Source organism: Herpailurus yagouaroundi, unplaced genomic scaffold (genome assembly GCF_014898765.1).
Source record: "Herpailurus yagouaroundi ecotype Mexico unplaced genomic scaffold, PumYag 216, whole genome shotgun sequence".
NCBI classification, from domain to species: Eukaryota; Metazoa; Chordata; class Mammalia; order Carnivora; family Felidae; genus Herpailurus; species Herpailurus yagouaroundi.
Window position 1 is genome coordinate 10,852,000 of NW_024412447.1, and position 11,030 is coordinate 10,863,029.

General features: G+C 44.9%; 1 protein-coding gene across 7 annotated transcripts in view; it reads left to right on the plus strand.

The window, feature by feature from the left end:
- Positions 1-11,030, plus strand: part of GTF2I (general transcription factor IIi) — a 109,624-nt gene extending 98,594 nt beyond the window's left edge. For all 7 annotated transcript variants that reach the window (XM_040456183.1, XM_040456184.1, XM_040456185.1 and 4 more), the window contains 10 exons: positions 521-704; positions 2,124-2,182; positions 2,693-2,773; positions 3,919-4,002; positions 4,356-4,539; positions 5,734-5,762; positions 7,738-7,779; positions 8,584-8,625; positions 9,101-9,176; positions 9,889-11,030. In XM_040456183.1, the coding sequence (XP_040312117.1) occupies positions 521-704; positions 2,124-2,182; positions 2,693-2,773; positions 3,919-4,002; positions 4,356-4,539; positions 5,734-5,762; positions 7,738-7,779; positions 8,584-8,625; positions 9,101-9,159 (764 nt within the window). In that variant the 3' untranslated portion in view covers positions 9,160-9,176; positions 9,889-11,030. The remainder of the gene's footprint in view (positions 1-520; positions 705-2,123; positions 2,183-2,692; positions 2,774-3,918; positions 4,003-4,355; positions 4,540-5,733; positions 5,763-7,737; positions 7,780-8,583; positions 8,626-9,100; positions 9,177-9,888) is intronic.

Below are 11,030 nucleotides of genomic sequence, written 5' to 3' on the forward strand. Positions count from 1 at the left end.
GCTCTGCCACTCCACTGCTTGCTCTATCTCAAAAAATAAATACACTAAAAAAAAAAAAAATTGTTTTTAATATTACTGTCATCGAAAGTGTTTGGGTTTGGGGCGCCTGGGTGGCTCAGTCGGTTAAGTGCCCGACTTCGGCTCAGGTCATGATCTCACAGTTAATGAGTTCGAGCCCCGCATCGGGCGCTGTGGTGACAGCTCGGAGCCTGGAGCCTGCTTCGGAGTCTGTGTCTCCCTCTCTCTGCCCCTCCCCCGCTTACACTCTGACTGATGGTCTCTCTCAAAAATAAACAAACATTAAAGAAAGTGTTTGGGTTTCACAAACATGAATTCCATCATCTCTCCCACTTTTCTGAGCACTGCAAAATTGAACCTATTTTTCCATAATTAAAATACTTTTCTTAAAAAAAGAGTAGTTTTCGTATCTATAAACTGATTTAAAATGCATTTTTGCAAAGGTTGGATTTAGGAAAGTGGCAAACGTGAGCAATAAGAGAAACGTGTGTGTCTCTTACAGGCGAAGCTCTCGGCCTCAAGCAAGCTGTGAAAGTGCCGTTTGCATTATTTGAGTCTTTCCCGGAAGACTTCTATGTGGAGGGCCTGCCTGAGGGCGTACCCTTCCGGCGGCCGTCTACTTTTGGCATCCCAAGGCTGGAGAAGATACTCAGAAACAAGGCCAAAATCAAGTTCATCATTAAAAAGTAAGGACATTCAGGGGCGCCTGGGTGGCTCAGTCAGTTAAGTGTCCAACTCTAGATCTCGGCTCCGGTCAGGAGCTCAACGGTTTGTGAGATCAAGCCCCATGCCGGGACTTGAGCAGAATGTGGAGGCCGCTTAGGATTCTCTCTCTTCCTCTCTCTCTGTCCCACGTGCGAACATGGGCACACATTCTTTCTTTATTTCTCTTTCCCTCTCTCTAAAAGTTAAGAAAGAAGTTAAAAAGTTAAAAAAATTTTTTTAACCTTTATTTATTTTTGAGAGAGAAAGAGAGCATGAGCAGAGGTAGGGGCAGAGAGAGAGAGAGAGAGAGAGAGAGAGAGAGAGATACAGAATCCGAAGCAGGCTCCAGGCTCTGAGCTGTCAGCACGGAGCCTGACGCGGGGCTGGAACCTATGAACCGTAAGATCATGACCTGAGCCGACGTTGGACGCTTAACCGACTGAGCCACCCAGGCGCCCCTAAAAAATTTTTTAACTTCAAAAAATAAAGTAAGGACATGCAGACGAAACTACTTGGTATTAGGGCACAGCCGGACTGGCACGTGGATTCAGCTTTGTGGCCAAATTAGCTGTAGGATCCAAAACTCTTTAAACTGTACCTCTGAGGACCTTTCACGTTCTCCATAATTGGTTAAAATAGGGAAGGAGGGCTGTAGGTTGCCAGAGGGCCTAACAACTTGATTTTGTTGAAATCTACCATCGTATTTTACTGGTCGATGCTGCTGGAAGGTGAGTAGTAGTTGAGTCTTGTGGAGCCCTGTTCCTTCTCCAGCTTACAGAATGTTTTTCACTTCTGTTTGCCTTGGAGGTCTATGAATTAGGCCAACACCACTGAGATAGGGGGGAATAATTGGAATTTAAAAATACTTATTGGTGCTTAAGCATTATCTGAAATTAATTGCAGTGACTTTGAGGTTCCATTTATTAGTGCTTGCTTTGGAGTCCCACCGCAGTGTTGGCAAATACTCGAAGCCAACACCACCAAGTGCAATGGCTACCTTTTGGGGTCTGCAGAGGTCTGGCAGTAAGTAGTGAAGGCCTCGGCTTCTACTTAATAGAGAAAGACTCGTGCTTATGGTTCCGTGCTGCCCATGTGCAGCCTTGCTCCCTCTCTCCATTCTCAAGTCTAGCACTGGATCCTTCCAGGTTAGAGTGGAAACTGGGCGAAGAAGCCCCTAATTTAAGCTCGGGAGGGCAGGGCAGGTGTTACGATCGTAAGTATAATTGGTCTTTTTGTATTGGTCCTTTCGTTGAGGCGCTGTTCTTTGTGTTTTTCCATTCCTAACAATTGGAATGTATATTTACAGAAAGTAAATGGTTTTTTTAATTTTGTTGAAAGTTTAACGTTTTCTTATCAGATTATTAGCAAGCATGGTTTTTTCCTCTCTTCTCGTGTTGCAGGCCTGAAATGTTTGAGACCGCAATTAAGGAGAGCACATCCTCCTCGAAGAGCCCTCCGAGTGAGTGTCCTTGCTACAGGAAACGTGCCGTTCGCAGCCCCTCTCCCAGCAGTGGTCTACTGCCATGAAATCCAGAGAGTTGTGGTTGAGGGGTAGCTGGGTGGCTCAGTCGGTTAAGCGTCTCGACTCTCGATCTCAGCTCAGGTCTTGATCTCAGGGTCATAAGTTAGTGCAAGCCCTGTGTTGGGCTCCGTGCTGGGCATGGAGCCCACTTTGAGAAAAATAAAGTGGGGTTGTGACTGGTTTATGATTTGTAGTCTGTTTAATGAATGAGAATCTCTATGTGTCTGATGCTATACCAATCCCAACAAGAAAGAAAAAGAAGGCGAGGGGGAGAAAGTCTTTAAAGAAGCTTAATACCACAGAATGACAAAATAGACCATAAAAAGGAACAAGCATTGAACAAAGTTAGGTTAAATACTATCTTGCGGAGTCTGGATTATAAGCACATGAGTAGAGAGGATTTGAATCTATTTTGTGTACACTCTGATATGATGTTTCTATGTTAAGGAAAAATAAATTCATCGCCCAATGTTAATACTACTGCATCTGGCGTTGAAGATCTTAACATCATTCAGGTGACGATTCCAGGTATGGTTTCTCTGCTTTTATCTCGTTAGTCGGGTTTTCCTTCTTTGGGTGTTAGAGTAGACAGGTTCCCGGTGCTCGCCCTGTGCAGGACTGCGTCCCCGCCTGCCCTTCAGAAAGCGCTCACCAAATACATCATCTCATTGGTTGCTTTCCAGACCGCTCTAGGAGGTTACCGAATGCGGCATGAGCTAGTACCTCGCGTCTTGTTTAGGAAATCTGTACAAGAGAGCAGGTGAAGCTCTTCATAATGGGAATAAAGGCTTAGCATTTTCAGGTTGCTGTCATACTCAAATCATTTGGTTAAGTTGTTTTAATCTTGATTAGTGTAAAATACTTCAGTCTTCCAAAAACATAAAGTAAGTTGACTCCGCACGTAAAATTTGACTTGGAATTAAACTTGCATTATTGGGGCACCGGGGTGCCTCGGTTGAGCGTCCCGCTCTGATCTTGATCACAGCTCATGAGATCAAGCCTTGCATCAGGTTCTGTGCTCTCAGCACACAGGCTCCAGGCTCTGAGCTGTCAGCACAGAGCCTGTTTGGGATTCTCTCTCTGCCCCTCCCCTGCTCCTGCGCACTCACTTTCTCTCTCTCTCTCTCTCTCTCTCTCTCTCTTCTCTCTCTCTCTCCATAATTAAATAGACATGAAAAAAATACTTTAGGGGCACCTGTCGGTGCTCAGTCGGTTGAACATCCGACTTTGGCTCAGGTCATGATCTCATAGTTTGTGGGTTTGAGCCCTGTGTTGGGCTCTGTGCTGACAGCTCAGAGCCTGAAGCCTGCTTCGGATTCTGTGTCTCCCTCTCTCTTTCTTTGACTCTCCCCCACTCACACTCTGTCTCCCTCTCTCTCAAAAATAAACATTAAAGAAAATTTTTTTAAATACTTTAAAATTGCGTTATTGGGGCGCCTGGGTGGCTCAGTTAAGTATCCGACTTCAGCTCAGGTCATGATCTCACAGTTTGTGGGTTTGAGCCCAGTGTCAGGCTCTGTGCTAACAGCTAAGAGCCTGGAGCCTGCTTCTGATTCTGTGTCTCCCTCTCTCTGCCCTCCCCCATTCACACTCTGTCTCTCAAAAATGAATAAATGTTTAAAAAATTTTTTAATTGGATTATTAAGCTAGAACTGTCCTCTCACCTTTTCTAGATGATGATAATGAAAGGCTGTCAAAAGTCGAAAAAGCGAGACAGCTCAGAGAGCAAGTGAACGACCTCTTCAGTCGGAAATTCGGTGAGTTCTGCATTTGCAGGGTGCTGCTTGTGGTAAGCTTGGGTGTTCCAGTACTGGACTGTAGCTTAAGCTCAGATAGTTGTTATTTTCCGTTATGCAAGGAAATAAACTTTCAACGTAAGTGTTTGAGTTTCTCTAAAGTTCTTTCCTAAGGAAACCTTAGCTCTGTCAGACTCCTGACCGTCAGGTCGATATCAAAGTGACTAGAACTGAGGTTCAAAGGTAAGGTTGTTTGTCGTGTGCATTGCCTTTATTAACAGCGGAGACCATGTTTAAATGTTGGTCCTGTGCTTTTTAGCCACTTCTAAGATGACAGGTTAATCTGTGCTTTTGTGCTGTTTGTCTTGTCCTAGGTGAAGCTATTGGTATGGGTTTCCCTGTGAAAGTTCCCTACAGGAAAATCACAATTAACCCTGGCTGTGTGGTGGTTGACGGCATGCCTCCTGGAGTGTCATTCAAAGCCCCCAGTTACCTGGAAATCAGCTCCATGAGAAGGATCTTAGATTCTGCCGAGTTCATTAAATTCACAGTCATTCGGTAAGTGAGAGCTCCCTGCTTGTTTGGAAGAATGAATCTGCAGACCATGAGGCTACGTCGTCTTCCAGAATGTAGGCCTAGGGAATAGTAGAGTCCAGCTCACCATGTAGCGAAGGGAAACACGTAAAATACTTCAGTTATCTTACTGTGAGGTTCTCTTCTCCCTGGGTGACTCTGGATTCTCTGGTTTTTAAGGCAAGGGGTTAGCAAACCGTCGCCTGTGGACCAAATGCAGCCCACTGCCTGTTTATCTTATAAAGTTGTATTAAGACACCGTGCCATAGTGCCTACCGCTGCTTTCAGGGTACAGGGGTAACACTGAGTCATTGGGACGGAGACAGCGTCATCTGCAAAGCCTGAAATATTTACTGTCTGGCCCATTAAGGAAAAACGGCCAGCCCGTGTCTCGGGCCCGTCATCGCAGGCTCAGGGCAGTCGAGTCTGACCCCAAGTCAGCCAGGTCCTTTTGTTTCCTTCCTTGTCTGCACAACAATAGCGTGAGTTGTCACCTTTGAGAGCATCAGCTCCTTATCCACAGAGTTGGGAGCGATGATCGATGATCGTACCTCCTCGCCAACCCTGTCGGGAATTCCATTCCTTACCATGCGCCCGTCCCAGGAGGTTTGCAGTAGATGTCCTCCTTTCCAGCTGCCCGAGCAAGCATCCGTGTCGTCTTTACGCTTCTCCCAACTCCCAGAAATGTGGCTGTCACGAGATCCTCCCAGTCAGCTCATTGCCAGGTTCCCACTGTGTCTGGTACAGGTCCTTCAGGTCTGGCTCTGGGAGGTAGCTCACGTGGTAACCTCTCCCGAGGTTCCTTCCTGGCATCCACTCATCTTCCCCCAGTTTTTGTCCCACTTAACCAGTGTCTGTCATCCGTGCTCCTCCCCGGGGGTCTCGGTAAAAGCCTGCTTCCATTAGACCCTGCTGCTGGAATTCCTCTCTTCTTTCTTCTTCACTGCTGTTCTTTTCTAACCGTCTTTACTGTGGCCTTTTCTAGTAATGGCCTGTAGAGTTCTTCCCGTGTCTGTGTGTCCATAGATTAAAAAGTGTGAAGCTTGAAACGTAGTTGGTAACAGTGCTCATTGTGACACGTAAGTGACATGAGTTACAAGTTAGTGAGATAAACTGAATGTACATGTAACTGCTTGTAGAGTAAAAATAAACGGTTACCCAATTTGTTTCTCTCTTTAGACCATTTCCGGGACTTGTGATTAATAACCGTGAGTAAATTTCATGAAGTCTTTTTGTTTTGTCCTGTGTGGGGTGTGCGAAACTGTGTGCACTTGCACTTTGCTCACACAGTAGATATTTCAGTTCACCTACAGCAGTAACTGGGCAAAGTTGGGGTTTTAGCCTCAGTGTAAAAGCACCGTGCACATTATACATGTGAAATGGGGTCACTTGTTGAGCTTTTAAATCTCACTTTACTTGTTCCTAAAACGGTGATGTTAGTACCCATATTGAGAGCTTTAGAGCATTTTAAATGACTCATTACGTGTCAGACATCTTAAACGGGGATCAGAGAGTTGTTGCCTGTGTTTGTAAATAAAGTTTTATTGTGGGTGGAGGAGGAGAGAAAAAGAACGTTTCCAAGAAGGCCTGTTTGCTTAGGCGGAGTTGGGAGCTGTAACAGAGAGCATCGTCCCCCGCAAATCCTGAAATGTGGACTTACCTAGCTCTTGATGAAAAAGTTTGTTGACCCCTAACCCAGAGCAGTACTGTATGTGCTCAGGAAATACAATCTGTATTCGATAGTATTACCACAGTAACTTTACTGTTATTGTGTAATCACTGTGCTAGATAAGTAGATCTTTAATGAGCCGTACCTTGCTTCCGTTCCTGGTCAAGCCTCCATCTGGCACGTTGTGCTCTCAAACGTTGTTGCACCAGCAAACGTATACATGTCCGTTCTTCCAATTCCTTGATGTTCTTATCATTTGAAAGTTGTATTTTTAGCAAATACTGTACATACATGTGCTCGTATGTTTTAGGTTCTGCCGACTTCATTGAAATGTTTCAAAAGTGAACATTCTCTTTCCCAGTACCGTTAGCATTTCAGTCTTTTTTCCAATTGGCATTATTTTTATAACTCTCTAAAACCCCTCTACTTTGAGTACTCAGTCTGCAGTCTGTTCACTGGGAAAGTGGGGAGCCTCTTCAATTTAGTGTTCAGGAGTTTTGGGGGCCCACGGAGCAGCAGCGTGGCCCCGCCCCAGCTGACCTGGGAAATCACGCAGTGACTGTAGGTGCTGCCTGCCCCCCTGTCCTCAAGTCATTCATCCCACTGGGGGCTCCACTCTTCAGTGTCCTGGATTTCGTTCTGTCTCCTCTGCCTCCCAAGTTTTGGGTTTCACTTTATCACAAAATGTGTTCATTTGATTGTACCCCCAAACCATGACTTTTTTTTCATAGGTTCTGTTTTTCTTATTCTCTATCTGGGCCAAGTGTGTTAGTCCATGGTGATGTCAGTAATGAAAGAGGACACACACCTTGCTTCATAGATATTTTCATCATCTGTGTGACATTCAGCTTGAATCACAGCAGGGAAATTGGTCATTTAAAGAAATCCCATGATAATTTTTTCCTCTTTTTTTTTTTCTTTTTTTTAAATGTTTATTTTTGAGAGAGAGAGAGAGAGAGAGAGAGGGAGAGACAGAGCATGAGTAGGGGAGGGGCAGAGAGAGAGGGAGAGATTGAGAGGGAGACACAGAATCCAAAGCAGGCTCCCGGCTCCAAGCTGTCAGCACAGAGCCCGACTTGGGGCTCAAACTCATAAACTACAAGATCGTGACCTAAGCTGAAGTCAGACACTCAACCGACTGAGCCACCCAGGCGTCCCTGGATTTTTTTTTTTTTTTTTTTTAATTATTAATCCCAATTCATCTGTCTTCTATATAACTGTTAGTTTCAAAGAGCATTGTATTTTAAACCTCCTAGCCCCCTTAACTTTGTTTAAAATGTTCAATTTTGTTCTCATCCTTGTGCAGTAGTCTAAATAGAATTTTCCAGTAATTACTATAAATTAGTTCTTCTGATGGGACATACCAGAACTCTTGTGTTCCCTTCTTGTCATAGGAAAATAGTGCCTGTTGTGGCCAAGTTGGAGCATCCAAATTGAGAATGTATGTATAAATGCTTTTCCATTGTAACAGCATGCATTAAGTTATTGTTTAAATCAATCTACTTTATTTTCAGAGTTGGTCGATCAGAATGAGTCAGAAGGCCCAGTGATACAAGGTAAATTAAGTGGGGTAAAACATAGAATTATTCCTGCTTTTGTGATAAAATGGACCACATAAAATTGTGGGGCCTCACTTGCTAATAACATTCGCCTAACTTTAGGGAAAGTCATTTACACACTCACACTTAGACTTTGTCTTTGACTCCTGTGTTTGGAAGCCTGTATGTGCTCGAGCTCTGGGTCCTAACTGAGAACTGTGGGGCATATGCCATTTGACTCCAGTGCCCCCGTCGGCTGGGAAGGAGGTCAGGAACCCCAAGGCCAAGGGTGTAAAGTGCCATTTCTGAGGGCGAAGCTTGTCTAGACTTTACCGTTTATGCCCTTCATTTCCATTGCTGGTTATGAGCCGGATTGTGCCGGGTGGAAATGCGTGTACTGTGGCTTTAAACATTCCTTAGAAACCAGCGTTGAAGCCTGCTACTGTGGTTCACTGAAACCAAAAAAAGGCTTTTATTAAAGGGGAACCCACAGAAAAGGGGAAAAGGACGTGAAAAAGGAACTTGTTCCCTCATGTTAGAACTGTGTTAAACTACAATTGTTATTTAAGACTTGGGTTGTGTGAGGAAACTGAAATGTCTGAAAAAGGAGACTTTTGTTAGACCAGTTGAGACACTAGTTGAGACACGTGAGACACGTGTGTTTAATCCCAAGAAGCCGTGGCTGCTGTTTCTTCTGCGACTTGCGCTTGGTGTGCAGTGTGTGGAGAGCTTTCTCCTGGCTTTCTCTGGGCCCTTGTAGATGAGTGAGAGACAGCAACGTTAAAGCAGCGTTCCAGTAAATCTTGGTGTGTTTCTCTGCAGAATCCGCTGAGCCAAGCCAGTTGGAGGGCCCTGCAACGGAAGGTAAAAGGGTAGGGCCGCCGGTGGTCCAAGACTGAAGCCCCCCGGGAGCGCTCTTAGGACAAGGGATTGACGGTGCTGTTCGAGCCGTCTCACTAGGACTGTGTGCTTGGGTTTTCTTTTGTTTCTGAGTGAATTGGATGTGTCATTTTTGCCCAGAAATGGCGTGTTGGCGATGACTCATGGTTCTTCTGCTCCGTTTTCTCCAAATGACTCGTAATGAATTCTGAGCCAGTGGAATAACTACTTTCTAACCTAGATTTTTAAATAGATACATAAGAAGATGCTTGTTACTGTGAACACTCAAGTGGCACAATTAAGAACTGTTAGGGAAACACTGTCTGAAAATGTTATCTTTAGTATCTTCACAATTCCTGATAAGTCATTTTAGCACATAGTTTGATCTCAGTGGGTTTATAATTATACAGATTTGCATTCGTAGTGTAATTTATCAGTTCCCTTTTGGTTTTCTTGATAGAAATAAAGGAGACTGACGGAAACTCTCAGATCAAGCAAGAACCAGACCCTACGTGGTAGACCTCTTCCCTCCTAGGGTAAATCAGCATCTGTGTCTGGGATGCCGTCTAGTGATCGTCTGAACCCCCCCCCCCCCCCCAGCCCCCGCATGCGCATAAGCTAATACTGTGTTTTCCCTGCTTCGGCCATAATGAGGTCCAAGTGTAAGCCCTACCGGATGGTTTGAGTTAGAAGATCAAGCAGAAAGATTTTCCTTAGATCAATATCTGCCTTTGAGTCAAAGATGTAAAAGCGCTTTGCCCTAAAAGAAAAATGTTTTGTTTCTGATCTGTAGGGTAGATCTTATCCTCCCCATTGGAGTTCACTCTGAATCCGTATCACCACGCTGACTTTTTCCCCAATCACAATAATGGTGTTTGCAGAGTCTGGCCAAGCTGCTCAATCCATTTTGCAGCTCGCATAATTTACTTACAACCCTGAACCTGCTGTTCAGACTTCCTGAACTTGGCCCGGTTGTTAACAGGAGCGGAGCCCTATGCCCGGAGTCAGCCACCTCCGCTCCCGTCCTGTCGCACCTCCCGAGGCCCCAGCTGTTGAATGTAGACGTGCTGGTCGGAGGGTGTAGCTTCGCAGCAGTGGGCTCTGAGGTGTACCTGAGGGCTTTTTTTTTTTTAAATACTGTCAGTTCATGGACTTGAGTGCTGATTGAGTTGTGCTATCTGCAGATGTGAAAGTCTTGTAATCAGATTAACCCGTGTTCTCGCTTGTTTGTTTTCTCTTCTGTTTTAGCTTAAAGTATCAGTGGGTGAGAAGAGCTTTTTGGACCTGTTACTGCCCCGAGCTGTGTAATATACTTGTATAACAGAAATACCTTCTATACAAACCTTTTTTTCTACTTTTAGATAGAAATGTCTACTTTTTCAGCAGTTCTGTGAATTGAATTAAAGAGCAGAGTGACTGTAGATTTGGAATGGCTGGTTTACTTTGGAATGTATTATAAGGATTTTACAGCAATGCTGGAAAAACGACAGGGAAAATGGCAGGGATGAATCTCATCAGATTTTTTACGCAGCAACAGAGCCTTCAGCTGTGGTGTTTTGTTTCCAATCAAGTGAAGATCTCTCCTCCGGGAACATCTCAGCTCCTGCAGTGAAGAAAGCACCTGTGACAGTCCTTTTAGGTTTTTCTATTTGAGAAATCATTTAAATGATCCTTTTGTTCACGGCTCTCCTTGACGACTGAGTGAACAGCTAGTATCTGTATATTTGACTAAACCTTTTCCTAAGCTATCTATCATGGTTCATATGTTTTTTTATCATAATGAAAAAAAAACCACCATCCGGATCGCCTAACAGCCAGCGAGAGGTTAGCATGTCGACGTGTGGCTTACAGACGGAGCCTCGGAACCTCTCCCACCCTGACTTCTCGTCCGAGTAAAACGCCTGGTGTTCCAGAAGCTGAAGATCAGGTATGAGTGTCGGGGCGAGCTCCGAGACACTAAAGCCTCACCGCCCTGTGACCTGTGGCGGTGTGGGTCTCCTCGGAACGCCGCTCCCGCCTGGGTCAGGCCCCACGCGTTTCCATTGCCTTCGCCATTTTAGATCTCGACGTGTAGCACTGAGGCTCCAGCGTGGGGAGGGAGGGGCCCACGAGCTGATTCTGCGCCCTCTGAGAGTCCTGCGCCCTTCGTGGGAGAATCGTACGTGTGTTGGGATTTCACAGACAATGAGAGTTGTAAAATACCAGCTATAAGAAGCTAGAGTACGTGACGGCATAGAGTTTCCATTAGCTTTATCACAATATTCACGATGGAGAATTATATTACATGGTAGCAGAAATAGGCATTTTTATGTGTTGCTTATATTTTACCTCAAATTAAATTGTAGATATAGGGTAATAAATAAAATCCATCCATGCCTTTCACACACTAA